Source organism: Colletotrichum chrysophilum, assembly GCF_026319265.1.
Source record: "Colletotrichum chrysophilum strain AFK26 chromosome Unknown scaffold_15, whole genome shotgun sequence".
Classification (NCBI taxonomy): Eukaryota; Fungi; Ascomycota; class Sordariomycetes; order Glomerellales; family Glomerellaceae; genus Colletotrichum; species Colletotrichum chrysophilum.
Genome location: NW_026517302.1, coordinates 409742 through 436410, shown reverse-complemented (window position 1 = coordinate 436410; position 26669 = coordinate 409742). Strand labels below are relative to the sequence as shown.

Sequence of the window (26669 nt, the reverse complement as noted above, 5' to 3'; positions counted from 1 at the left end):
CTGGAATAGACTTTCAGTCAAGTTATGCCGCACGGCGCTGTTTGCGGTTGGCGGGCACAGGAGCTTCGTTGTTGCCAGCACCCTGCATACCTTGGGCCATTCTCTTGCCAGCTCCGAGCAGACCAACTCCAGCGTAGGCGCCGTATGCCGGGACGGCGAGCCACAGCAGCCAGCCCCAGTTGCCGAACAGGATGACGAGAACAACAGATGCCCAGGTGACCCAGACGACGTCAAACATGTACTCAGTCAAGCCGGCGGCTGCCAGGTCCTCACCCGAGGCCTTAAGGCTTCCTCCCGCATCGTACTTGGGACGTCCCGCGTTCTCGAGGACGAACTCGCAGATCAAGGCGGGGGCAGAGAGGAGAATGAACCAGAAAAGAGACCTCGACTTGATCAAGAAGTGGAACAGAAGAAAGCTGACATTGACAATGGCTGAGCCGATGTGCAGGTTGTTCAGGGCGGCGGCGTTGGACTTGGCCCTATCCTTCTTTGCCTTTTGCGCCATGTCGACGGTTGGTTGTGTCGAGGTTGCTGCGGGTCGATTTTTCGGAAAGGTGAGGAATGGTTAGTGCCGTCGAAGGGCACAAGAAACGCAGTTGAGGTCAATTGAGTTGGTCAATGCCCCGGCGCAAGGTGGCACGAATGTGAATGAGGACCGGTACGTTCCTGAGGATGAAGACAGGTTGCGTGCAAACGGTGTTGAGGCTGAAGGATGCGAGTGACGAAATTCCACAAAGTGAAGTGTGGCTCAGGCGTGGGATCCAATGACAGTGCACTAGGTAAGGTACGGACGGCATCAAGTGGATCTCCAACTGCTGAGAAGACGGTGCACCGCCTGGAAGGGAAGAGGTGGCGGGTGAATGTCTCTGGCGCAAGACGCCGGTCGGGTGTCCGTACCTCAGGTAGGCACTCCGTGGGGGGGCTGGCGAGTGACGACAGGGGGTTGGCAGGCAGAAAGGCCGCTGAGTGGGCGCTTGTTCCTGTTGCTGGGCGAGGTGATAGCGGTCGCTGCGGTATCGCGTGAGCCAATCAGGGCCGTCGCACCACAACACCACCCGCGACGGAGACTGAAAGGAGAGGGAAACGCTGCCGTCAGGTCAACACGGCACGGAGGGAACAGGAATAGCAACCTGACATTGTCCATCTTAGACAAGGTCCCTGACCTGACCTGAACTGACCTCACCTGAGGTGACACCTTCACGACGACGGGACTTGCCCTTGTCTCTCTGCTCTCGTCTTCCCTCCTCCCGCCATCCCACGGCTGGACGTCTGCCGCTGTCTCCGCCCACCACCTACCTGCCTGCCCCCTCCATCTTGTGGTATAGTGACTCTAGCTTGCCTTAGGTAGTTTCTGGTCTTTGGTCTCCCAGCTTCCACCCCTCTTCCTCTGTCAACACCTTTTCCTTCCTTCCTCCTCTCGTTCCGTTCAGTGCGCTTCGTAGCCACGTTTTTTCTGCAAGACGCGACCCAGTCAGCCAAATGGCCTGCCGTCTCTTCTTTGGTTGCTGCGAGGAGTGAACAACGCAAAAGTTTGGACAGAGTTCTCCGTTCGTTGTTACGTCGACTTGCAACGCCCCCCAGAAGGGAAACCCAAACAAATTCACGGGACCCACCACAACGGCCTTTCCGCCTCGACAGGCCCAGTAACAACAGTACCAGCAACAGAGAAACACCACAATACCCATCGCTACCAACGTCGCTTGTTTTCAGCATTTACGGCGCCAATTCATCTCCAACGGCCATTCATTACGGCTCTTAATTGTTAATGCCTTCAATAAGCCGAATCGATTCGACCGCAGTCCCCTTATTGCTCCTCTAGCCCTGAGGCTCCGCGCGACCCCCAACCTCGAAATTCACGGACGCAACTTTTTGCGCTTGCACAGAAACCACCATCCAAGCTCGCCAGAGCTCAACCACGCTTGCCAACCCTAGCCGCCCGCCCTCCCGGGACGCTGGCCACCCAGATTGACTTTCCAGCCATCCTACCCGACGACTATTTACTACTTGCGCGCGATCCCATGGCCACAATCTCTTGTCGACGGTAACCCCCTCCACCGAGCCGCCTGCATCTCTTCACCACGCCGTGAGAATGGCGCCCACCAGCGCAGCCATCACCGGCCTGCTGCGTCAGGTCATATACTATCATGTCGACCATCATACCTACGATAACGCCCTATTCTTCGCCGAACGCCTGAATGCCCAGGACCCTAAGTCGAGTGAATCGGCTTACCTGTTGGCGCTTTGCCATCTTCGTCTTGGCGATGCGAGGACTGCCTTCGAGGTCAGCAGGCCGTCTGCCTCTCGAGGCTCCAACCTGGGCGCCGCCTGGATTTTTGCGCAGGCTTGCCTCAAACTCGAACGATACAAGGACGGCATCAACGCGCTGGAAAAAGCGCGAGAGAAGTGGATTGGCAAGACGAACCTGGGCAAACATACCACAACAACCCGATCACTATATCCGGACGAAGCTGCGGTTTTGTGTCTGTTGGGGAAGCTGTACCGTGCATACGACGACCGCCGAAGGGCGATCGAGTGTTTTGAGAATGCCGTCAGGGTCAACCCCTTCATGTGGGACGCTTTCCAGGCTCTTTGCGACATGGGCGTCAACGTCAGGGTGCCCAACATCTTCCAGGTCACCGATTCACTCACCCATAGCTTCGACCAAGACCCCAGTGTGGTTCTCCAGGAGCCCAAGGAGGGCACATCAAACTCGTTTGAACCCAAGAAGCACTCGGCCCGGACTATGATGGACTCATCAGATCCTTTCAACCTTCACCGATCCTCGACATACCAAGACATGCCCTTTAGTGCCAACGTTTTTGCTGCCGAGGCGGAAGAGAACGACTTCATGTCGAAAATCACGGCGGCAAAGGCGAGACTGGCACCGCCAGCCACGGCGAATGGCGAGTCCGATCTTATGGAGACACCCACCGGTCCCGTATCGATGCCCGAGGTTCCGACACTGCGTAACTTCGCTGCTGAACCACCTCAAGCGCCACCACGGAGGACACGGACGGCGCAGGCCGTGGAGCCAGGCTTCCTGGAAGCACCTCCGAAGATGAGTTACAGACTAGGTGCCAAGAGAAGCACTAGGAGTCAAGATAAGGACCAAACCGTCGAGTTGCACTCTGACACCGGCACCGGTCCCGGAGTCTTGCGGACAGCAGCACCCTCGGAACGAAAGAGGACAGTCTCGGGGCACCCTGTTCAGTCACGACAGCATTCCGAAGAGGTCAGCGCTCCCACGCAAAGGAGGAGCGCAAGGTTAAATATGAACATGTTTCACAAGCCGTCAGTTACCAAGGCGAACTCGGGCGCTGCCACAATCAGCGGTGGGACTCGCGAGTTGAAGAAGGCTAGACCCCAAATCTCTCGAATCATGCGGCCTGGCTCTAGTGGCTCCAGTGTCGGTAGGGTCGTAAGTGGCAACCGGAAGCCCATTGAAGATAACGGCATGGACGTCGACCACGCCGAGACCACTCGAGTACGGGAGCCTCACGCGACCCAGCATGCTGCGCCAAGAGCTGCTCTTGGGGAGCCCGACAACGTCAAGATTGAAGAGGCTTTGAAATGGATTATGGACTTGCTCAAGAAGTTCGCCTCTGGCTACTTTGCACTTAAGCAGTTCAGATGCCAGGAGGCTCTGCATTCCTACAGCACTTTGCCCCGCAGTCAACAGGATACACCCTGGGTTCTGGTCCAGATGGGTAAGGCGCACCACGAGCAAGGCTCGTACAAGGAGGCCGAGAAGTTCTTCAGAAAGCTGCGTGTTGTGGCTCCAACGCGAATGGAAGATATGGAAATCTACTCAACCATTCTTTGGCACTTGAAGCGCGAGACAGACCTCTCTTTCCTGGCCCACGAGCTTGTTGATGCCGACTGGGACTCGCCTCAGGCCTGGTGTGCGTTGGGCAATGCCTCCTCTCTTTCCCGAGACCACGAACAAGCACTCAAGTGTTTTAAGCGGGCTACGCAACTAGATCCAGGTTTTGCGTACGCCTTCACTCTGCAAGGCCACGAGCACGTCGCCAATGAAGAGTATGAAAAGGCGATGGCGGCCTTCCGCCGCGCCATCGCTGCCGACAAACGTCACTACAACGCTTACTTTGGCATTGGTGGTGTGTACGAGAAGCTGGGCAGCTACGACAAGGCATACTCACACTTCCACACCGCTTCGATCATCAACCCGACCAATGCTGTTCTCATCTGTCGCATAGGAGGGATTTTGGAGAGGCAGAAGCAGATTCTTCCGGCGCTCCAGTTCTTCAGCAAGGCTGTGGAGCTAGCGCCCAAGGCTGCGATGGTCCGGTATCGGAAAGCCCGCGCACTCATGCTTCTCAGGCAGATAGATGCTGCGGAGAAGGAACTGTTGATCGTGAAGGACATGGCACCAGATGAGGCGATGGTGCACTTCCTTCTGGGCAGGCTGTACAGGAACGCCGGGGAGAAGCAGATGGCTGTACGCTGCTTCAGCAACGCGCTCGCTCTGGATCCAAAGGTATGCTATCCGCGTGTAGTGATGAAGTCCTTGGCTAACCACATCGATAGGCCAGCGTATCGATCAAGGAAGCGATCGAAAGCCTCGAGGAGGACATGAGCATGGAGGACTCGATGATGACATGAGTATATGGCATATGAGTTTCTTGGCTTCAATTCAGGGCTTGCCCTGCGAGGCAGAGAATAGCGATTTCTGCATTTTTAGGGGTTGTGCAAGTATAGGAGAAGAGTCTGGGTACGACGGAACGAGGCAAGTCCGCCAAGCTTGGGTTTAGGCATGGTATAACAGCACGATGACACGGATTCATGTTTATCGGCATGCTGCATGGCACCGGCGTTTGGGAAAGCAAAGCAGGGAGAGCATACTGGCTTAGGAAGGACACACTGTGTCCTCTTGTATAGCAACGGCCTCGCGTTGACCAGGTTCCTCGGTAGATAGGTCGTGACGAGAAAAGTAATGCATCACTATTCGCGACACCTCACGACGCTGTGTTGGCATTCTTGCTACGTTTGCTGTCAATCACAGAGGCTGACGTGACGGCCTGTTGTGCGAGCGGGTGCTGGAAAGCGGGCCTCGGCAGCGGCTTACGAGAGATGATACGAATGCTCGCGCGCTATGCTTATCGATATAGTTAGCCAGACCAAGTCTAGGACCCATTCGATCTGGTCTCCAGACCCCCATCTTGTTGCAGTGCAATCGACTTTCATCCCAGTACGGACCAATGAATCCTATGCTAGCCAAGGTACTCAACATTGAACCATTCAGAAGGCGCCTCATCACCTGTGTTTTCCAGAACGCGCCCACCTCAGATCGCAATTGTTGATTGATGGCCGATGGTGGGGGAGACTGAGACCCCTTGCATGAACTCAGTGGAGAGATAAAAATGCAGCCAATGAAAAATCATTCCAGTGGCAGCCGAAAGAACTAAGCGGACGGCAGGCAGCGGGAGGACATCTGACGCGTGACAAGAGACCGGTCGCAAAGAGCTCGGTCCACTCAAAAAATCGCCCACACCCTGCATTGGGCAACTGGCCCAGCTGCGACTGCGAGCACCCCTGCCTGCTGCTCCAGCTGGTCGGAAAAAAAGGCGGTGCACGGGGCAAGTCGGGTGCCCCCATTGCAATTGACAACACAAGACCCAACGCGCCTGCTAAAACAACGCTTTGCAACAGGCCGCAAGTGACTTGCAAAATACGCGGCAAAAAATAGGGACCTTACCGTTTCGCTATTTTTCCAAAGTCCAAATTGGGACTAGCCTACTGATCCGGACCTGCCTCTGCTGCCACTGCACGCACCGCACCTCAGCGCACCACACAATCAGTAACCCGTCCCCCAGACTTGCAGCACCGCCTTATTTATTCCTCTCCCCCTCTTTCTCCCCATTCCTACTCCTCTTCTCACACACCCCAACGTATCCATCACCAAACAACGTCATCAACATCTCGTCCTCGAGACACAACTACATCCACTTAACTATCCACCTCAAACAACTTCATCAACATGACTGGACGTAAGTAAACTTTTGCTTCCTTTTTCCATCGTTACCGTCGTGGTGCTCGGTGCCGCTAGGTGCCGTGGCATACCCCGCGGTTGGGTGCCTACGGAGGCCCATCGGCATGCACCACCGCACCTGGACGCGTCACCACGCATCTCAGGTCGCGTCGATACCAAGCGGCATCATCAACACAACTATATTGCATCTCGGACAATGTGCTGACCATCTCTCCAGGCGGCAAGGGCGGCAAGGGCCTCGGAAAGGGTGGCGCCAAGCGTCACCGCAAGATTTTGCGTGACAACATCCAGGGTATCACCAAGCCCGCTATCCGCCGTCTCGCTCGTCGTGGTGGTGTCAAGCGTATTTCCGCTAGTAAGTTCCCCTTGCTCTCCACCGAACCTACAGCAAGATCTAACAACCCCTCCAGTGATCTACGAGGAGACCCGTGGTGTCCTCAAGTCCTTCCTCGAGGGTGTTATCCGTGACGCCGTCACCTACACTGAGCACGCCAAGCGCAAGACCGTCACCTCCCTGGACGTTGTCTACGCTCTCAAGCGCCAGGGCCGCACCCTGTACGGTTTCGGTGGTTAAGCGTGTCATCACGACACGGTCCAGCTTTGTTTTGCAGCTTCTTGGTATCAAGCAGCCGGGAAAGCCGTTTGGCAAGGCTTGGTGCGGATGGTTCATTGGTCTTTCTCATCGGTAATGGGATATGGATACATCACGTTGATTTAAGGCGTTGGGGATCACACGAGACTCTGGGAATGATACTACTCGAGGCGTCGATAGGCAGACGCGTTTGTCTGAATGAAACAACACCGAAATGGTGACTTGAACATACCAAACCTATTCCACTGTGCATGAATCGTGACGCGTCTCATTGTTTACATCAGAATTTCTCTACCTGGGCCGCCTGTGTTCTCCACTGCGTGTGCCTCAGTCTGGCTGCAGGCTGCAGGACCCCAGATGACTCATTGCGCCGAGTGTTCTCGCCTCTATCCCCGTTGGCATCGTGCTTCTGTCCATGTTGGTCTAGATATTACAAGTATTTCCTTCCTGCCGCTGCGACTCTTGCTCTAAACACTGGGCTCTTCACCTCCATGTTCAGCCTGTAAAATGGGCTCATTATCGCTTTAACCCAGTTCTCGTACACCTCCTGAAAGAAGTTCTTGATCGCCTCCTCCGTCGCAGGACTCGTCGGGTTGGCGCCGATGGCTGTTGATGATCGTGAAGATGCGGTGCTGGAAGGTGCAGATGGCTGGTGGAGTAGGAGGAACTTGACGTTGCCTGCCGTCACGAAACAGGAGACGTAGTTGTTGAAGAACTTGTCGACGACCTTGAGGTATCTAGGCAGAAATTCCATCGTCAGCATGTGCCAGGCGCATGATCACCACCAAAAGCCTCCATCCACCCCTGGACATACAATTGACCCTGTGCCCACTGAACCTCCTCCACGATGTCCAGACTGCTGTGCAGGATGAACTGGTTCAGATGGCGAATCTGCTCGTTGAAGCGCGACTGGCCGTCGCCGCCCTGCTTGGAGGTGCCGAACTCATATTCGAAGAGCGGGTTGTCTTGCGTGCCGACGATGGCGAAGTAGTACGACATTGTTCACCGCGACATCAGTGGGTCTCGCCGTGCTCTCGCTGAGTGAATTGATATTCTAGGCCCGCGGCGCAAAGCAGACGGCCTGATCGTATTCGGGGTTTTGTCGTCGTGGAGTGAGGATGTTCTCGAGCGATTCGGGATACTCTCTCTCGCTGGCCTTTCGCGCTCCTTCACCGAAGTCACGGGAGCACCCGGCGAGAGCTGCCAGCTAAGGTAGGCCCGCGGGGCGGACGGGCGGGCGACCAGTGGGAAATTCCGCGCGCGAATGGGAACCTTGCGCTGCGGCAGCCAATTTGGCCCCACTCTTTTTGGTGCGAGCTCCGAAATTTCCTAGAATCGAATGTCTGGCTTGCACAATTGACGCCCTCGAGCTGTTCGACTCCCGCCCCCTCCCTCGACGACGACTCATTCACGGCGAACCGCGTACGATTGAAAGGCCTACCTGTGAAGTAGCCGGAGAACGCCAGCGAAGCACCGACAGAAGACCGCCGTCACCGCCGTGGTAGGCAGGAGACACACACATACACACATCATGTTCGGGGCGTTCCGCATCACCTCGCCGCTGTCGGGCGGTCTGCTCTGGAAGATCCCCTGGAGGCTGTCCAAGTTCCAGAAGAGGAGGCACAGGCTGCGTCTGCGCGCCGTCGACGACGTCGTCTCCACGGTGGACGCGGCGCTGGCGAGGCAGGGCGAGACGGTTGCCGCCGTGGAGCGGTGGAAGGCGGAGATGCCCACCGAGGCGGAGATGCTGCCGAGGGACAAGTACACCATGTTCGACCGCAAGGAGAAGAGGTACCGCAAGGGCATTCACAGTATGTTGCTTCCCAACCAGCCTGCTTCGTTGTTCCGCAATGGGGTGTCTCCAAAGGGAGTGGCATGGCTAACTTTTGATATCTGCAGAGCTGCCCAAATGGACGAGAGTCTCTCAGAGATTGAACCCTCCCGGATACTAAACGACGACGAAGACGAATGCCGAATGTTTTGTTTGAATGGAGAGGACGTCAAGGGAGGGATAGAGAGGATCGTCGACAGAAGGCGGGCGCTTGTATGGTCCTTTACATATGGTCCTTTACACACTTGGCTGCTGCCAACGCTCTGTCGCGGGGAACAGCGAAGACGTGAGCTCTCGCTGCTTGTTGTAAATTATGCATGTATGTGGGTTCAAGAACAACCGCGTATGCTGCAAAAGCCATGTAGAATCACACGTGCTCAGAACGAGCACAAACTCCAATCATGTCCCGAATGATGTCAAATTGAGGGTATCGAATCCCGAATCCTGTTCCCGTGAAAGCATATTTACCCGCCTATATGGTATGTCAAAAAAACCCAATGCTTTTCTTATCTCTATAATCTTCTCTTCCTCCCTCTCTGCCTTCTCTCTCTCTCAGAGATATGCGCGCCACAGTTTGCCGTGTCAGCACCACGTCTTACCGTCCCTCGTCATATTCTCCACCGCGGTCCTGGATGGCCCTTCCAAGTCCGCCTCTGCCCTCGTCGTAATCCTCGCGGTACTCGTCGCGCACCTGCCCGCCGCTCTTGCCGCGGCCGTACTGGCGGCCCTCCTCGAAGCCGGGGTCGAGGTCGGTGCGGATGACGCGCTCGTCGAGCTTGGTGCCGCCAATGTACTTCATGCAGTCGAGGGCGTCCTGGTGGGTGTAGTACTCGACGAAGCAGAAGCCGCAGGGGGTCTTGTTGAAGCGGTCGAGGCCCATAACGAGGCGCTTGATCTCGCCGCACTTGGAGAAGAGCTCGTACACCTGCTCCTCGGTCGTGTAGAAGGAGAGGTTGCCGACGTAGAGCGTCGTGGCGTGGGCAAGGGGGTCCTCGGCGGGTTCGGCTGGCCTAGAGTCCTCGTCGTCGCGGTGGTCGTTCCTTCTGCGCTTGTTCTGGGGAGAGAGCGCTGGTGTTAGCATAGGAGATGGTGCAAGGGAAGAGTGAGAAGGCGTACCCTGCTGTGGTAGTATGCGCTCGGCCTATCGAGACGCTCTACTGTGTTTCTTACGCCGTACCGCATATTTGCAGCTTGTAGGGTTGTAGGAGATAGCAATTGGTTTGGTGTTGCGCAGGTCGGATCAATGTGAAGGATTGGCCGACAGTTTTGCTGGTTGAGATTGGTTCTGAGATCAAGGTACTTGACGAGGTGAGGTACCTGAGGCAGGCTCCAGTTGCGCGAGAGTCCTCGAGTGCTCTGGATCTGGTGGTCCGTGCATGCAACCTCATGGGTGACCACGAAGGTCTACTTCCCGATTTCAACCACAGGTGAAGTAAGTTGAGTATAGCCATGTCGTTACTTAACTTCTTTTGAAACATCCTGGAACTGTTTATTGTTACACTTTCCGATTAGAGATTTAGAACTTTTAGTAAGAATATTATAGTCTTCGGGGGCCTCTGGCTCATTTTCACTTCTCATCGTAAAAGGCTTCGTAAAGAACCAATTTCTTCAAGTAACTTACAGAAATGCTCTGCTCTTCAGACATCGTCCGTCGTTCTTGTTAGGCAGCATCAGGCTGATGTTCTCAACTTCACTGCGAATTACCGTGTTGTAAGTTTAAGCTTGCGCAACTGTGATTGGCTCAGCTCCGGAACAGAGGTGCTGGGTCAGCCCGGAGCTCAAAGTGGGTCTCGCTGCAGCAACCGCGACTTTCTCTGGATTTTTGTCCAGGAACATTTCAGCAACCAGCCATCAAAGACGTCTGGAAAAAATCGGCCGACGACCTCAGTATTCGACAGCGACCCTGAAAGGCCCACGAAATCGCGCGCAGCTGCAGACACATATTTCCGACACGTCAAAAGGGTAACAGCCACGCAATGCCCAAAGTTAAGAGCTACACGGCTCCGTGGCTGTCCCATGGCCCCGGCCACAGCTTGTTTGCGCCGTCAACCGACTCCAAGGCGCTGAGCGCGCCGTCGCCGTACCCCAAAAAGAAGAAGACTGTCGGACCAAGGCGGACAATTGCTCGAAGAGGCACCGAAGTTTTTGTCGCGGTAGGCAAGGAGCTGCGATGGGGCGATTTAGCGTACCTGAAGGAGAAGTGGTCAACAAAGTATGGCCATCGTCGCATGGGCAGCCGTGTCAAGCGAGAGGAGTCGACGCAAACATTCGAGGATGCGATCCCCTCGACCGAGGAGGCCGCCACCGCGCAGGGTTTCCGCGTGGGTTATGGATACCAAGACGTTGGAATCAATCTCTAACATCTCGTGACAGACCATCAAGACGCCCGTCGCCGATGACATCCGGCAGCTCGTCATCTCCCCGAACTCCGACTACCTCGCCATCGTGACGACACACACCGTTCACATTTGCGTGGTTCCCGACTCATCCCACCTCACCGCCGAAGATACTAGTCCCCTGCGACCGAAGATATGGACACTTGGGCCTACTACCCACGTCACCTCGCGCGCGTCGGTCGCCTCGGCGATCTGGCACCCGCTTGGCGTCAAGGGATCCTGCTTGGTCACAGTCACCACCGATGCCATTGTCCGTGTTTGGGAGCTGTCCATGACCGATCGCTGGTCCTTCGACTCTCCTACTCTGTCTATCGACCTCAAGAAGCTCGTCGATGGCACAACACTTGATCAAGATTTCACGGCGTCCACTGCGGCCACGAATGCCAGCTTCTCGCAATACTCTCTGGAGATGCAGGTCGCATCGGCCTGTTTTGCTGGCCGTGGATCCGGAGGATGGAGTCCCATGACCCTTTGGGTAGCCATGAGGGAGGGTGATGTCTACGCTCTCTGCCCTCTCCTACCCCAGAAGTGGGCGCCGCCCCCAACTCTGATTCCGTCACTGTCTGTGTCCATTGTCTCCAAGGTGGCCGCTTTGGAAGACGATCCAGCAGTCTCGGAGATCGACAAGCTCCTTGCCCAGCAACAGCTCGAGTGGATGGGTGACTTGGACTCTCAGGAACCGCAAGTCATCGACACAGCACCGGGCGAGCAGCCGGTGGAAGTCTATACGCGCCCCTCCCGGCCCGGTGTTGTGCCGCGGCTGCAAGGCCCCTTCGACTTTATCGCCGATCCCGACAGCGAAGACTTTTACGACAGCTCGTTGACCGATATCATGGTCATCGGTAAAAAGGTTGACACGGAGGACCTCATGATGGGCGAAGACGAGGACTTGGATTTTGACGATGGGGACCAGGAGGGTCTTTCACTGTCCGTCGTCTGCTTGCTATCCAAGACTGGCCAGGTCCGAGTCTACCTAGACCTGGAAGGGATCGAGGCTCAATGGCTGCCACCACGCAACAAGTCGAGACTCGGACGTCTCCTGTCGGCGGCCGATTTGCCCAGTCTGCTGACTTTTCAATGCGTCGACACCATGGCACCAACCGAGATGAAGGTGGAGGACTCCTGGCCGACATTCTCGTCGGATGTCATGTCTCGGTACTCAATGTTTGTCACTTCGCATGCCGGCATTACCTTCCTCTCTCTGTCTCCTTGGATCTTTCGTCTTGAGGGTGAGCTTTCAGGCGAGTCGGAGGCAGGCTCAGACTTCCGTCTCGGCCTTCTCGTCAACGGACAGAACTCTATTCGGGACCGACTCTACACTCAGTCCTCGAACGATGTCACTGTGCCCCTCGCCGCGAGTGCCGCCATACGCGACCCTGATCTCGGATACTTTCTCTTGTCAGCCACCCCGTACGAACCGGTCGCTCTGACTTTTGAGACACCCGAAGACGATTTTACCCCTGTACGCCATGAGACGCCGTACGAAGAGAAGCCTGTCACGATGGAACCTTTAGATTTCTACGAGCCTCGTCCAGCCTTCCAGCCGTCTCATGCTTTTGAGCAGCAATCCGACCTCCCAGAGCTCATCAACAGGCTTCGAAGCTCACGTCACAAGACAATTGTAAACCAAGAGATTCGTTTGTCTCCAGTGACTCTGCAAATTCTCACAGACGCTCATCGCATCCTGGGCGAGGATACCTACCGCCTTGGTACTGCCGTTGCGGAGATTTTCCGCCGCTGCAGCACTCTGCAAGATGAACTTCGTGATCAGATTCAGAAGGCCAACGAGGTCAAGGAGAAGATTGATAAGATTGCGGGCAACGGCAAGGATGGGGAGGGTGAAAGCGACGAAGCCAGATTCGAGCGGCGCATCACAGACGCGCAGGATCGCCAAAAGCGGTTGAATGAGAGGCTCGAGAGTGTCCGAAAATATGTCGGCAAGGCCGCAACTCGAGAGCTCAGCGCCAAGGAAAGAGCGTTTGTGGAAGAAGTCAAGAGCATGGAGGCCAGCGTGCTGGGATCATCAGAGGACAGTCCGAGAGCCAAGCAACAAAGATTGCTCAAGAAACGTTTCGAGGACGTGCAGCGGTTACGAGATGAACTGGTGGCCGAGGTGGAGCGGGTACAGAAGCCAGCCGACGGCACTGATGTCCAGGAGTCGCCGTCAAAGGCGTCGGAGCTCAAGATCCCGTCAGAGATCCGTAAGGCCAAGCTTCAGCAGGTCATGGGTCTACTGTCGCGTGAGACGGCTTTAGTCGAGGCTGTCACTTCGCGGTTGGAGCGTCTGCAGACATAGAATGGGGTAGCGCGGGGTTGATAGATAGGTAGGATGACAGGATACCATGCGTTTGTTACGTTAAACATCGTCTCAGGTTGTGTGCTCAAAGCAACATGAGTTCGTCACATCGCGGTTGAGCCCCAGGAAGCACAGGGCAAGCAACTAGGGTCAGGTGCCATCAGTTTTTGACTTCGCACAGGGCGACGAACCATGTGGTGAAGCATCATGGGCTTTCGTTTCAGTAGCACCGTTACCTGACTTTGAAGTCGATTCCAAGCGAAGACCTACTGACTCGGGCAACGATTGTCGTCGAGGCTGTGGCGCCCAGTTGCTAAGTATCGTCAATCGCAAGGAGATGCTGGCTAGATACGCCCGTAGCCTTGAGCCTGGCTGGTGGTCGTTGAAGTTGACGGAAGGATCATGTCTGAGTTGATCGTCGGGTGTCAGATCGACAGTGTGATTCTAGACTGACTTATCTGCAGGCGTCGGCCAATTGAACGAATTTGCCTCCCGCCTCGTTTGATCTCACCTATCACATCGACATCGGTCTTGCCTGCATATTGCATTCTGCAGCTAGGGTGCACACCAACACTAAAATCGTCCACTTTGATGCCCAACTGTGTTGCGTCGTTCCGGATTCGCAGCCGTTGCTATGTCTCTCTGTGCGGGACGGGTAGAAGGGCACAACCAAGTTCCGACCTGCAGCGTAACGACGCAGTGCTTCCTTGGGCATTGTTCCACTGATTGAGATTGAGACGTGGCGGTCGGGCCCCGTCGTCCTCGTGGGAGGAAAAAAAGGTTGTGCATAGCGGTGCCTTCAAAGCACGTCTGGCAGTTTGCTTCTTTCTCGCTTCTAGTCTTCCAAACGCGCACCGCAGTCAGTTCTTGACACTTTCATCTCGGACCTCCCCTGCCGTTTGTAGCTGTAGCGGCAGCAACTTCCCTGTCTGTAAGTCGCAGGGCGGGATCGCCCATACTTTACCAGGCATACCCTCGCACCAAGCTTTCCCCGACTAAACATCAGATGGTCACAAAATCAACTACCTCAGTTCTTGTTACGCCGGGCTTTTTTCCCCTTCAGTTCAGTGCTTTGGTACCAAAAGTCATGACGCCGCTTGCCCTCTCGCAACCTGAGCGTAACCACCACCATCAACGCGCGGGATGTCTCACTTGGGCCTCGAGGCATCCGGACAATCGTCTCCACAGGGCTGTCACGGCGGTGCGGCCTGAAGATGACGACAGCTGCTCGGCATTTACCGAAAACGAAAAATGGGTTTTCGTGGAAACGAGGACGGAACCGATGTTTTCGAAAATGGACGAGAGGCTCGCGAGCTGCCACGACGATGAGATTGGGCTGCGTTCGGGCTCTGCCGAAAGGATCTGCCGTGTGGAATTTTGCCCAGCGTTACTCGTGCCAGCAGAGACATCTGGGACGACCGTTTTTATACTGACGCCAGATCCAAAGCGTGGTCGGCTGGTCATCCTTTCGGCAAATATGCGGCTCCGCGTCGACCGCAAAGTGCAATTCCAGGTGCCCATACTCGCACTCACACGCATTCAGATTTCAAAACTACATCGTGAAGACAAGATATGCAGGGTACAGTAGCCCTGGAGACCCAACAAAAAGAAAGGATGACCATGCAGCAAAATTTCTGATACCATGGGTATCTGTAGAGCCTGATTGGACTGATGCCTTGGCCTTGCTTCTCAGCCCCCTCCAGCTATTGTGCTCTCCCGTTTCCGTCCAGTCACAGCCCAAGGCCCTTCCAACCCCGGGCGATATACCTTCTTTTTTCGTCCCCATTCCCCTTGCAGGCTGTTTATCTGCAGGTTGTCCGTACATTGGCCAAGCCGAAGACCAGATGGGTCATAGCGCATCAGCTTCTTCCTCGTCGACTGGGCCACAGTGGAATGCCTCTCACTGTTAAGGTAGGATATTCATCACACCTGTCTTAGACCAACGTTGCACACATCAGGCTACACCTACCTGCCCGCCTCATCTATCCGCCCTGGCTGAATCATGGGCCACTACTGTTCGCAGCTATGAAAAACATGCCAGCCTTTTGAGATGGGACGGATGGAAAGGGGAGGCATCTTCGGCAGGCTTGTATAAGATGTGACCTACACCCTCTTGTTCTCTTCCTCCTGCATGGTCTATACAGCTTTCGGTTCCACCTTGCATATGATAGTGTTTCTGAGCGACATACGCGAAGCAATACCACCAACTCGTTGTCCCAAATCGACGACCATGGCACCTAACCCGTTATGCCTCGCCTGGCGCGAGCAGATTATGGGTAAGTCTTCGTCACGGCTAAATGAAATTTCGAGATTTTACCTGCCAACACTGCTTTAGACAACTTGCGTCTGATATCCGGCCGCAGTGCCTTCATCGACATCTATACCTCACGCCATCCCAACAAGTCGTACACCATCTACGCAGTGAAGGTGCACAAGGGCAAACGCCAGGAGGTTCTTTCAGCAACAGGCCGCGACCTCGAGGACGCCTACGAGACACTCCATACCAAGTCGGCTCAGGAAGTCTTCCAGTTTGTTGAGCTGAATGGCTTCGGATTCCCTCGCGGCACGAAGAACGACTCGGATAGCTCTGACAGCGAAGCCTCGACACTGGATGAGGTTATTTCTCTATCTGCTGTCTCGTCCGAGAGCGAAGACGATGAGATCCCATCATCCCGTCGCAAGAAGACAAAGGCTTCCCGCCGCAAGGATAAGAAAAAGTCCAAGAAGCACGTTTCCTCTTCTGAGGAAGATAGCTCCTCAGAAGAGGACTTGCCGAGAAGGCGCCCGCCTCCCCTGGTTGCACGCCCATCCTATATCCCGGCAGTTCCCATCAACAGCTCGGCGCCTCCCCCTCCACCTCCTGGCTGGAGAGGCCCCCCCACGCGCGTCTATCCTCGCGCTCCCGGCCAAGGGCCTCCACCTCCCCTGCCGCCCCCAGGCAGGTTCCCACCAGGAATGCGTCCCCCTTCCATGGCGCCCCCACCCCCGGGGACTGTCTCCATTTCCGCGCCTCCCCCACCTCCGTCGGTGCCCGGCAAGCCCGTCCGCCTCGTCATCGGGTGGGCAGGCCACGGAGAGAAGAAGATCGTCGAGCACTGTCAGGCCAGCCACCGCGCAATGCAGAGGACGGCCCTCGCCCACGTCCGCGCCAACTGGCAGTCGTTTGACAACGTTGTTCCCCAGGAGATGACACCCGGACGCCTTTGGGGTCTCGGTGCCAAGGTGAGGCGTGTTGCCTTTGGCAACGACATGTACTCCATCTCTGCCTCTGCGGGCGACGACCTTAGCATGTACTTCAAGGCGGACGAGATCCCCATGTTCGAGATTGAAGTCGACCACGACGCCAGCATCGTCCCACCTCCCCCGCCTCCTCCACCAACGCACCACCACGGTCAACATTGACTCGGGGAGGTCCCCATGGTGTGATGAATGGTGTGGCGTGATCAGGGGCTGTTTGCGGCCGCGAAAGCATGTCCGGTCGTTCCGACGTTGTATGGCTGGATCCTCCCTTGAAGCCCCGTCACTGTCGTAACTTCACGCCTGGGAAACGGACCTTGGCCGAGAATGAGAAAAACAGCAGGAGGGGGAGAATGCAAAGTCTCCGGCACTACATCGACTCCAATTATCTTCGAATCTGTGTTTACAACAATCTTACCTTGCATTGGGTTTATCAAGGGTGTCTGTTGCATTGGTTCGGATTACAAAAAAAAGGGCGTGGTGCATGGGCAAGGTTGCATAAGGCAAGGCTACGGAGAGCGTCTCGTGACTGGTATCACCTTCACTTCTCAAAATGTCATTTGGTGTTGGCGAGGACGGTGTTTGTGCGCGATGTGTAGGATAGGTAGTCATGTCTGGTTTGCAAAGCGGGTTGGTTCAAGAGGGGGTTAGGTAGATTATCGTATCACTCATCAATATTTCAGCATCGAACTTCGTATTCTTCACGAAAGCCTCATGTTGCTGCATGAGAATAACAATGCGCATGTGGAAATATTGTTATCGTCGACGTGCATCCATGTTGTTCTATTGGCCGGCCACGGATCCGTTAACGAGGTGACGTAGTAAGACGAGGCGACCAACGCATTTCTCTCGTGCATCGGCGCTGATCGGGTGAGGCTTCTCCGGACCAACCACAGCGATCGTCCGCCTCATTTTTTTTGTTTTTGGAACAACGTCCGATTCGGATCCCGGATTATATGATCAAGACCAAATCAAGATGCGAGGAATCACGGCACACATCACACGCTAGTGAATCCAAGTTTTCGGAACCGCATGTCGCATTGGGTGTGAAGATTTCTGTGACTCGGTGTGAAGGCATTGGGGGTTTCAGGGCTGCTGGTGGGATGACCGTATCCCGTGTGCTGCCATCTGGACTATGAAAAAGCTGCCTGGCTGAGTATCCTAGCGGTAGGCAGTGTGATGTTGGAGAGGTAACAGGCGAAGGATTGTGGATGTCTCGGTGTGATGGTGGGGATTTTGGTGATAGGGTTGGTAGTCGCGACGGGGAGTCTGATGCAGGCCGGCACGAAGGAGCTGGGGTACGGATTGGTGATAGAAAGACTCAAAATGCTCGCGAGTTACCTTACGGGTCATCGGCAAGAAGGAAATTTAAGAGTGCAATAGTAACGTCCATGGTTTGTGGTGAGATTTGCCGTCCGATCACCCAGTTAGTCAAGTCAGCGAAGCGCCATAATATTTGAAGACACTTACTTGGACTGTGGTATAGTGCCTATGTTTCTGATATTTCTAGTGTCGTTTCTGCTGTTGTTGACTCTAATATCGTGGTTTTTACTCTTGTTAACTCTATTGTTTTCATTCTCTTCTCATACTAATACTCATAGTTTTGGAAATATTCATAGTATAGGAAGTGTATAAGCGCATAGACGGTTTCGAAAAAAAAAAAAAAAGTCATCTCTAACTGCATCGTGTTATATTTTTCTACGCGTTTTTATTTTCAACTACGCAACTTTGGCTTTCTCTGACGGCTCGTACGTGCTGCGGAAAGCTGAAGGGAGAAAAACATAGCCGCCCCAGGCTCTTGACTCACCGCGGGGAACATGTACCCGGATCGCAGGAGAAACAAACAGTCGGTGACTCGCAATATGTCAGGGGTCAAATTCTGAAAAATAATCCATCCGGGTAGATCTTTGTGCATTATCTGAATATATCTCGACTACAACGTGAATGTGAACTATTTGCGCGAAAAGACCGTCCTCACTTATATCCTGGCAGACAACTCCACCCATCACGATGTCTCAATACATTTACATCAACGGCTACCCCGGCGTCAGGAAGCTCACGATAGCCAGAGAGCTATCAAAACTTTTCCCAGGAAGCGAGGTCTGGGACGACCACCGCATCATCGACCTCGTCCGCATCGACCGAGACCATCCAGACTACAACCTGATGAGAGCCTTCCACCGCCGTAACACCTTACTCACCATCGCCACATCTGATTCACATCAAAACACAACGTACATATTCACGGACGCGCGGAGCTCGAGTCCCTTTGGCAGCGCCGCTGCTCAAGAATATGAGGACGCTGCCAGAAGGAGGGGTCTGCCTTTCATTCCCATCGCCCTGGAGTGTCAGTTGGAAGAGAACATCAAGAGGGTCACGAGGAGCGGTCGGGGTGGAGCTGCAAACGGGAAGCTAACAGATGTCAACATCCTGAAGGATATCAGGCAGGAAGAGCAGATGTTTCGCTTTGGAGGGGATCTGGAGCTCGAACTGGACGTCACGGAGTTGACACCGGAACAGGCCGCTTATAAGATCTTTGAACATGTCAAGACCGTGACGCAGAGCCTTTCGGTTTCGAAGTCTGTGTTGCCTGATTCTTACACCATCATCTAAAATTACGTTGCAGCTTCTCGCGGCCGGATCCGCCAGCTTAGTCTATCCTTCCCGTGCTCCAAATGTTAAGGCCAACCTTGATGCCCTTCTCGACAGGCAGACCGGCATGCCACGTCTCCTCGTAACCCGCTCCGCTCCCGTCAGCGCGGAAATTCTCCCAGTATACCGCATTCCCCGGGACAGGCTTGAACACGACCCCCTTGTCTTCATCGCCGCCAGCATTGGCCCCCGTCTCAGACTCAGCCGCCGCCGCCGTCTTTCCACGCTTCTCGCAGTCCACGAAGCGACACCATCGCTCCTTCTGCCCTGGGATGCTCAACAGCGGGAACTCGGTGCCGCCCCCGACCAGCTCTTCGCCCTCCTCGTCGCCGCGCGCATCGACCCAGACCATCATGCTGCTCACCCGCCCCCATCCCCCGCGGTTCGAGCTCCAGTCGAAGTGGTACGAGTAGTGGCCTCCCTCGACGTACCGCTGCGTCCTCAGCCTCTCGATCCACAGCTCCTCTCTCCAGCCCTGCAGCGACCGGGCCCGGGCTTCGATGCACCTGACCCCGTCGGTGCGTGGGATCATGGCCACCTCGGACTCTCTGATCGATGTGTCGCGCTGCACGCCGGCACCATCGTGGGTGATGGTTGATGGCTCAAACAGAGATTGACTTGTTTGAACATTAGCCTCCTGTACAGCTCAAGAATCAATTTCACACTTCATCATGAAACTTGCCATGGGACGATGTGTGAAGCGAGTGAATCAAGGGATGGAGTCTCACCTAACATCCAAAAGATGCGCCCTCTCGTCCGGACTGACGAACCCTTCAATGTACAACACCAAAGGTTCCTTTGAAAATATGTGCACCGTGTAGGTGTCTGGTGGACACGATAGTACCGTGGCGTTGGGGTGCTCGATTGCGAGCAGCGACTCATTCATTGGCGGCCGCGGCGTGCGGACGACGCGACGACTTCCGGACGGGGACAGCATCCGGAGAAGCGGGTCGGAGAAGAAGACGACGAACGCCACGAGGGCGACAATGTACGTGAGCATGTCTGCTGCATCGACGGCGGAACCCGGCGACGAGACAGCTTCATCGAACAGATAGGCCCCTATATGTGAATGAAAAAAAAGACCGGCTCACTTTTGAGATTGACGTTGGCGCTTACATAGCTCCAGCAGGTCTAGCTGCTGTTACTACATCATACCCAAGGTAGGCACTATAAAGTCCCGCTGCGCCGCGTCAGTGGTCGGCTCCGCCACATCCGTCCTGTCACCTTACCGTGCCGATCCGCCGCAACACTGTAGCTCGGAACATGTTTCTTCGGTGCATCGTCATTTTAATTAAGCAATCATGCGACGTTGATATTCCAAGGAAATCCTGCAAGGAAAACATGATAAAAACCGGGAAAACAGCTTAAGCTACTGCGTCTTCTTCTCCTCCGCCTTGGCAGCAGCACCCTTGCCGTATCCGGTCCGGAAATGCGCGGCAACGAGCCTCCACAGAACCCATGCGAAGCCCAGCATCACCGCGCCCGCGGTCCCCATCCGCACCCACCCCGCCTGTCCGGCCTCCAAAACCGGCACGCGCACGGAGCTCGTAAGCCGACTACCGCCGCCGCCGCCGCCGCCGCCCTCCGCAGCGCCGACCGGCTCTACGTGCCAGAAGACGGTTCGCGGTCCGAAAAGCGCGTCGTAGCCCAGGTTGACGCGCTCAAATGGGCTACTGGGGAACTTGGTGCCTTCCTCCGAGGAGCAAGCCCAGAACACGGCTGGGTGGGGGACTTCGAGATCCGTGTAGCCGCCGTCGGCTGGCTTGAGGTAGCGCAGGTGCAGCGGGATCTCGGCCGTCCATTCGGTGTCCTGTTCTTGCGCGGTTGGGGGCGCGAGCTCGAGGAGAACGCCCGAGCCCCACGGCTTGGTCGCGTAGGCTGGCGCCTCGAGGTCGACGGGCGAGCTGGAGTAGCGCAAGGCGGTGAGGTTCTTGGATTGGAGGAACAGGTCGTCTGCGAGCTGGTAACGGTCCGCAAAGATGGTCTTGGGGAGTGTGAAGTGCGCGTGGATGGCGCAGTAAGCGTCGTCGACGGGAGGCCGGGCAGAGCTGACTGTAAGCTGTAGCGCGGGGTGCAGGCCTGTCGGCTCGAGGAACTTGGCGGAGAAGGAAGAGCCGGCGGCCACTTCGTCATGGCGGCGGTGGCGTGCGGGCACGTTGAACAGAACGGGCGAGGGCTTCGTGTGTTCGCCGAGGACGGTCAGGCCGCCGGTCATACCGATCTCGTGAGGCTCCGGCTTTGCGGAGGAGTCAGTGGTGAGAACGCCGACCTCGGTCCTGTGCTTTGGTGTTGAGGCGACGTCGATCTTATGGGTAGTGTACGGCCATTGTGCCGTGACTTTGAGGGCGTGCGAGATGGTATCGTATGAAATATCGAGGGACGCCGCCGTCTTGAGATCCTCGGCGCGGGACTTGCAGGCCGTGTTTGACGCTGGGCATAGCGTCTCGGATGTGTAATGAATGAACTTTGTGAGGTTGTCCAGCGGCTCGTAGTATTGGAGAGCTGCGGAGTGAGAGAATCTGTCATTCGGGAGACTCGTGAATGACTGTTTGAATTTTAGAAGAAACAATACTCAAGTCGTATTCAATCACGTACCTCTGACGAAGGGCATCCGCTGGCCCCAAATGCATCGCCGAGAGCTTCACAGAGTTTGACTCTGAGATCACGTTAGTATAAAGCTTTTCATGACATGACAAAAATACCCACGCATCCCATTGCCCCTCCTTTTTGGGGGTATAAAACAGATGAAAGCCCGGTGACACCCTTGAGTTCAAGGGAGTGACAGTCTCGTAGGTCTCAGGAGTGACCCATCGGATATGGAGCTCATGGCTCTCGCTCAGAAGCTGAGAGAGCTCGGCTGGAAGCTCCTCCAGAGCTAGTGTGACTCTGTCCTCGCGAACGGCCTCAATCTCCGGGCCTTTGACGCCGGCATCGCTAACCTCGAGAGCTTCGAAGGGGACTCCGTTTCCGGGCTTGTGGATGAAGGTGATTCGTTGACGCATGTTGATAGACTGTGCCCCAAGCAGAAATCCTGGTAGGTGGTGTTGACAAAAGTCCTTCCGACGACGACTGGATCAGATTAGATTCAAGGTAGCACCGTCATGTGGGCTCTCGGTGATGTGAAGGGCAAGAACGTGTATGAGTGTGAGCAGCTCGCAGATTGACCCGCATCGACGTCGGACCCGTTGCTGAGGACACCTTCCCTCGGTACCGAAAGAGTGAGGTGAGTGCACAACAACGTACGGAGTAGATTGGGGCGACTCAGGTTGAGCTCCAGTGGGTTTTGTGGCTGAACTCTGTACAAACGACATGTCACTGGTCATCCAGTGCCGCGACGCGCCCAAGCTCCCTCATTGGCCACACAGCGCCACACAAGTACCTCTGCGCACGTGGCAGAAAGCGGCACCAACGGTGCACCGACCCCTGCCAATCGACCTCATTAGGTCACCGGCGTCTGGGAGGCGCTAAACCACTTTGGCTACCGACGCTGGCGCGAAGTGGGATGCACCTCAGCCCGCCAGATGCCGACCGAAGACAACCAGGCCTCGTCAGAAAACACCGCCGGCGACGTCCACCCTCTTCTTTCGAGACCGAGGGGTATCTGTCGATCCTCACCGACAATGCATCAGACGTCCGTATTGAAAATGAAGACCTTTGGGCTCCTTCGGCCTTCATAGCGAACACCACTTTTCACAATTGCCATGCAAACCACCAACCTCGAGTAGCGAATACACCCCGCGCTCTATATTCCAGCATTTGCGGACGCTTACATCCAATCTTTGAAGAGGGGGAGACGGAGAAGGACTGCGACCGAACACTAGGGGACACAGCCAAACATGGGCGACCACCAGCCGTACGTGACCATCCGGTCTCGCCGGCCGTACGATGGAAACAGCGTGAGCAGTGGTGCAGACTCGACTGTAGGTGCTAGAGTCACGACTCACCAGTCGCGAAGAGTACACTCACAAGCTGGTGATGGCCAGTATGGATCCAGCTCCGGCGATGCACCCCGGACCGCCACCCACGACACAAGTCGCGTGAGCTACCATGTCAAACATCTCGATAGCTTCGTGCAGACCTTGGAGGATGTAAGTCGCCGTGAAACCTCTTGGCAAAGCCTTTTCCTGATGTCCACCTAGTCTGCAAACCGAGCATTCCCAAATAGGGGCAGATCATCACAGAGATATAAAAAGGTCCAGGCCTTGTTGCTTCATTGGGGCTCCGATGACCTCTTCGTGCTGCCCGAGCTGGAGGACTTGGAGCGTTGCCTCCGCGAGGACTACGCCTTTAACACGGACATCTTCGCCATTCCTTCCGAAAACTCACATCTTGAGCTCATGATGCAAGTCGGCAAGCTGATAAAAGACCACGAGGCCCAAGATACGCTTTTCTTGGTGTACTACGGCGGCCACGCAAGGATAGACGAGTCCAGGCAAAGCACCTGGTGCGCGTAAGTGACGTGAAGTCTTGTAGTAGATGGTTCTAACCTGAGTTAGAACACGAAATCCCGACTCTCCGTGGTTGCAGTGGTCAGCTATTCAAACTCTGCTAGAACGTTCTGCCTCTGACGTTCTCATCCTTCTTGACTGCTGCGCTGGAGCTGCGAGTGCTACATTTCCCAACGGCAACAGTATCACCGAGACCATCTCAGCCTCGAGCTGGGACGCCATTGCCCCGGATCCAGGTCGCTACTCCTTCACCAACGCCCTCATCGAAGTACTGCAGGAATGGAGGCTACGCACCTTTTCTGCCGCTATGCTGCATGCCGAGGTTCTTGCTCGTCTTAAACATCCTAGGCCAATCACTATCAACGGCAAGCTCTTTGAGGCAAGGTCAACGCCAGTCCACTTCATGATGACCACAAATCACAAAGCACCCAGTATCGAGATGTCACGGATTGTCCCCCCGGACGCTCGACCACCCTCACCTCCTCAGGACACGACCGCTAACGGAAGCGATAACCCGGATCAGTTGACAGGTGGTCGAGGGCCCGGGGCGCCGGTATCCGAAGACCCAAACGAGGACACGCCCCATGTCATGATTTCCCTCGCTTTGGAGGATAACCAACAGCTGGATCTCAATGCCTGGGAACAGTGGCTCTCGAATTTCCCAGCAATGGCAAAGTACGTTAAGGTTCAAGGGGTGTTCAAAAGCCATTCTACATTGCTTTTGCTGTCGATGCCGGTAATGGTCTGGGACCTGTTGCCGGAGGACCATGCGACTTCCTTCATAGCCTTCATCAGGTCAAACAACATGATGCTACAGGGAGGTCAGAAAGACAAGGCAGAGGCCGAAGTGCCTGTGGGAGTCTCTCGTGCAACGCTCGACAGGACACAGCCCGACTCGGCGTCAATGAAGACGTTTTTCTCGGACACCACCTACACTTATGCCCCGACAGACCATGGCAGCATGATTGGCCAGCAACTGGCTGACATGCGTTCATATTCGCTCGGAGAGGGGCGAGCCTCTAGGCGGAACATAGGCACAAGGCAACAGGTGTCCACCGAAGCTATCTCGCCGTCGTCATCGCCGACGAGCGGTCCTGCTGGGTTGTTGAGAGCTGGACCTTCCTCGGCATCCCTGGCCAGTCTTCAGCGGCAGCTTTCGTCGTCCTCTCAGACATCTGCGGAGATCACATCGAGAACAATGATTCCAAACCAACAGAGGAGTTCACGGAGGACTGTGTTCCAGGATATCCCCGAACCACCCAAGTTCTCGCAGCATATTGAGACGCTGCTTCAACAATACTACGATCAGGAACCTTTGCCAAATGACGATCAAAAGAACTTTGTTGCTTCCAACTTAGGCGTTGAGCTGTGGCATGTCGAGGTGGGTACTCTACGGTGTGTTGTGTAGGAACATATGCTGACCTTTCAGGCTTGGTTCCATCATCGAAGGGAACGAGACATCGTCTCTCATCAATTCCAGAATCTCAAGATTGATGATCTAGCCCCCGTGGCGTCTCAAGGAGCCCAGATGATTCTACCTCATCATCTCAACAAAATAATTGATATCCTTCCCCCCAGTGGGATCCTCTTGGTTGACCTCCGATCTCCGACTGAATTCGAGAGGTCTCACATACGCGGTGCAATCAACCTCCGCGCGCCCCCGAGATTCATTCAAGATGCCCCCTTTGACATGATTGAGCGTGCCTTCGCCGACCATGATAGCGGACGGAAGTTTGGAGAGTGGAGATCTGCACACTGCTTGGTTGTCTACGCCCGCGCCGTCGACTCCGTATGGGAGTGTCCCGTTGCCGACGTGCTCTTTACAAAGTTCAAGAGCTGGGGCTGGCCGGGCCGATGTTTCGTGCTCAAGGGCCACTACAAGGAATTTTCGGTCTCGTATAGCAACTCCATCGAGAGTTCCAAGATGACCAACGAAGCCAGGGCAGCCCGCACGGAATTAGCACTCCGCCGGGACGCCCATAAACAAACAACAGACACGCTGTCAGAAGATGATGACGCGGCGAGACGGCTACAATACAATGACCTGCTGACTCAGATCGACAGCGAGGAGGGACGGGTGAACCCCTCATCCTCGGCGTCAAACCCTACAGCCAGCTCTGACCGCGCGCGAGCCATGGAAGAGCATGAACGAGACCTCGAAGCCGAGTTCCGGCGTCGCGTCCCGGACCTCTACCGCAAAGCCCTGGACGTCGTCCACGGCAGCAGCGGCGTCCCTACCGCCGTCGCCTCCTCCGCACCCGTGACGCCAGCTGCCGCCCCTACCGCTGCACCTGTCCAGCCCGATGATGGATCAGGCTCACCTGCCACGCGAAGTGACAGAGCGGGTGGCGACAAGGACTGTGGCACAACGTTTGGTTTTGACACAAAGGCAACGCTCGTCGAGTACCTCGACAGAGGCCTCTCTCACATCCGGCAGGGGATACCCGCCCAAGCCTCGTCTATAGCTACTTCTGCCGCGACACCCACAGCTACTGCTGCCCTGTATACGACACCTCCAACCAACGACACTTCACCGGGACTGTCGAAACTCGCCGCCGAGGGCTGCTACTTCGACTCAGGGGCAGCAGCGGCGGCGGCGGCTGGGGCGTCTTCGGACGATTCGTACGTGAAGATCAACAGGGGAGATGCGCAACTAGCGAGCGATCCGGGCCTCGGAGGAAAAGACGGGACGACAAAGGACCACCATCACCAGCAGCAGCAGCAACGACAATCAGTCGTCACGGGGGATGAAACGCCCAAAAGGGGCCGGGGCGGTTTCCTAAATAAGGTTCTGCGGCGAGCATGAGTTTAGAGCGGGCGGCGTCGTGAGGTTCATCTCAGTTGGCCCTTCATTCCATTAGGAGGGGTTGTCTGGTATCTTCACTATTTGAAAGGACTGTAACCATGTTCATTCGGTTTGGGATCAGGGAGGCAGCAAGTATACACACACACAAGGGCAAAGGCTGGACGGTTTGGTTGGGGGTATGGATGGTGTGGACGGGTGTTCGCAACAGTTCGGGTACAGGCCGGGTAAGGTTGGCGTGTCATCTTTCGTTGGCGATGATGATGATGATGATGGGTGTTCGGAGTCGGACAGGGACTGCATCGGGACAAAATATCGGGACAATCATATACGCCCTATACCTTGGCATCTTCGTCTTCGTCTTCTCTTTTTCCCACTTGAGGTTGTATGTAGGGTTCTACCCT

General features: G+C 55.6%; 12 protein-coding genes across 12 annotated transcripts; 7 read left to right on the top strand and 5 right to left on the bottom strand.

Annotated features, from left to right (window-relative positions):
* Positions 1-22: 22 nt before the first annotated feature.
* On the bottom strand, positions 23-505 carry COL26b_002946 (uncharacterized protein; the record flags this gene model as incomplete). The annotated part of the gene is made up of 1 exon (XM_053175852.1): positions 23-505. The coding sequence occupies one exon, from the start codon at positions 503-505 to the stop codon at positions 23-25; it is 483 nt and encodes a 160-aa protein (XP_053040281.1).
* Positions 506-2089: 1584 nt separating this feature from the next.
* Positions 2090-4623, top strand: COL26b_002945 (uncharacterized protein; the record flags this gene model as incomplete). The annotated part of the gene is made up of 2 exons (XM_053175851.1): positions 2090-4498; positions 4549-4623. The coding sequence occupies 2 exons, from the start codon at positions 2090-2092 to the stop codon at positions 4621-4623; spliced, it is 2484 nt and encodes an 827-aa protein (XP_053040280.1).
* Positions 4624-5998: 1375 nt separating this feature from the next.
* Positions 5999-6584, top strand: COL26b_002944 (uncharacterized protein; the record flags this gene model as incomplete). The annotated part of the gene is made up of 3 exons (XM_053175850.1): positions 5999-6008; positions 6228-6365; positions 6421-6584. 3 exons carry the CDS (start codon positions 5999-6001, stop codon positions 6582-6584), a joined length of 312 nt encoding a protein of 103 aa, XP_053040279.1.
* Positions 6585-7032: 448 nt separating this feature from the next.
* On the bottom strand, positions 7033-7601 carry COL26b_002943 (uncharacterized protein; the record flags this gene model as incomplete). Its single annotated transcript, XM_053175849.1, has 2 exons — positions 7033-7339; positions 7417-7601. The coding sequence occupies 2 exons, from the start codon at positions 7599-7601 to the stop codon at positions 7033-7035; spliced, it is 492 nt and encodes a 163-aa protein (XP_053040278.1).
* Positions 7602-8133: 532 nt separating this feature from the next.
* COL26b_002942 (uncharacterized protein) lies at positions 8134-8554 on the top strand (the record flags this gene model as incomplete). The annotated part of the gene is made up of 2 exons (XM_053175848.1): positions 8134-8413; positions 8502-8554. 2 exons carry the CDS (start codon positions 8134-8136, stop codon positions 8552-8554), a joined length of 333 nt encoding a protein of 110 aa, XP_053040277.1.
* Positions 8555-9028: 474 nt separating this feature from the next.
* Positions 9029-9615, bottom strand: CBP20 (Nuclear cap-binding protein subunit 2; the record flags this gene model as incomplete). Its single annotated transcript, XM_053175847.1, has 2 exons — positions 9029-9487; positions 9550-9615. The coding sequence occupies 2 exons, from the start codon at positions 9613-9615 to the stop codon at positions 9029-9031; spliced, it is 525 nt and encodes a 174-aa protein (XP_053040276.1).
* Positions 9616-10409: 794 nt separating this feature from the next.
* On the top strand, positions 10410-13125 carry COL26b_002940 (uncharacterized protein; the record flags this gene model as incomplete). Its single annotated transcript, XM_053175846.1, has 2 exons — positions 10410-10754; positions 10807-13125. 2 exons carry the CDS (start codon positions 10410-10412, stop codon positions 13123-13125), a joined length of 2664 nt encoding a protein of 887 aa, XP_053040275.1.
* A 2230-nt stretch (positions 13126-15355) lies between these two features.
* On the top strand, positions 15356-16527 carry COL26b_002939 (uncharacterized protein; the record flags this gene model as incomplete). The annotated part of the gene is made up of 2 exons (XM_053175845.1): positions 15356-15401; positions 15461-16527. The coding sequence occupies 2 exons, from the start codon at positions 15356-15358 to the stop codon at positions 16525-16527; spliced, it is 1113 nt and encodes a 370-aa protein (XP_053040274.1).
* A 1845-nt stretch (positions 16528-18372) lies between these two features.
* COL26b_002938 (uncharacterized protein) lies at positions 18373-18975 on the top strand (the record flags this gene model as incomplete). The annotated part of the gene is made up of 1 exon (XM_053175844.1): positions 18373-18975. The coding sequence occupies one exon, from the start codon at positions 18373-18375 to the stop codon at positions 18973-18975; it is 603 nt and encodes a 200-aa protein (XP_053040273.1).
* Positions 18976-19012: 37 nt separating this feature from the next.
* Positions 19013-19900, bottom strand: COL26b_002937 (uncharacterized protein; the record flags this gene model as incomplete). Its single annotated transcript, XM_053175843.1, has 2 exons — positions 19013-19631; positions 19785-19900. 2 exons carry the CDS (start codon positions 19898-19900, stop codon positions 19013-19015), a joined length of 735 nt encoding a protein of 244 aa, XP_053040272.1.
* Positions 19901-20383: 483 nt separating this feature from the next.
* Positions 20384-22016, bottom strand: COL26b_002936 (uncharacterized protein; the record flags this gene model as incomplete). The annotated part of the gene is made up of 2 exons (XM_053175842.1): positions 20384-21559; positions 21717-22016. The coding sequence occupies 2 exons, from the start codon at positions 22014-22016 to the stop codon at positions 20384-20386; spliced, it is 1476 nt and encodes a 491-aa protein (XP_053040271.1).
* Positions 22017-22850: 834 nt separating this feature from the next.
* COL26b_002935 (uncharacterized protein) lies at positions 22851-26268 on the top strand (the record flags this gene model as incomplete). The annotated part of the gene is made up of 4 exons (XM_053175841.1): positions 22851-23102; positions 23154-23464; positions 23511-24857; positions 25041-26268. The coding sequence occupies 4 exons, from the start codon at positions 22851-22853 to the stop codon at positions 26266-26268; spliced, it is 3138 nt and encodes a 1045-aa protein (XP_053040270.1).
* Positions 26269-26669: the final 401 nt, after the last annotated feature.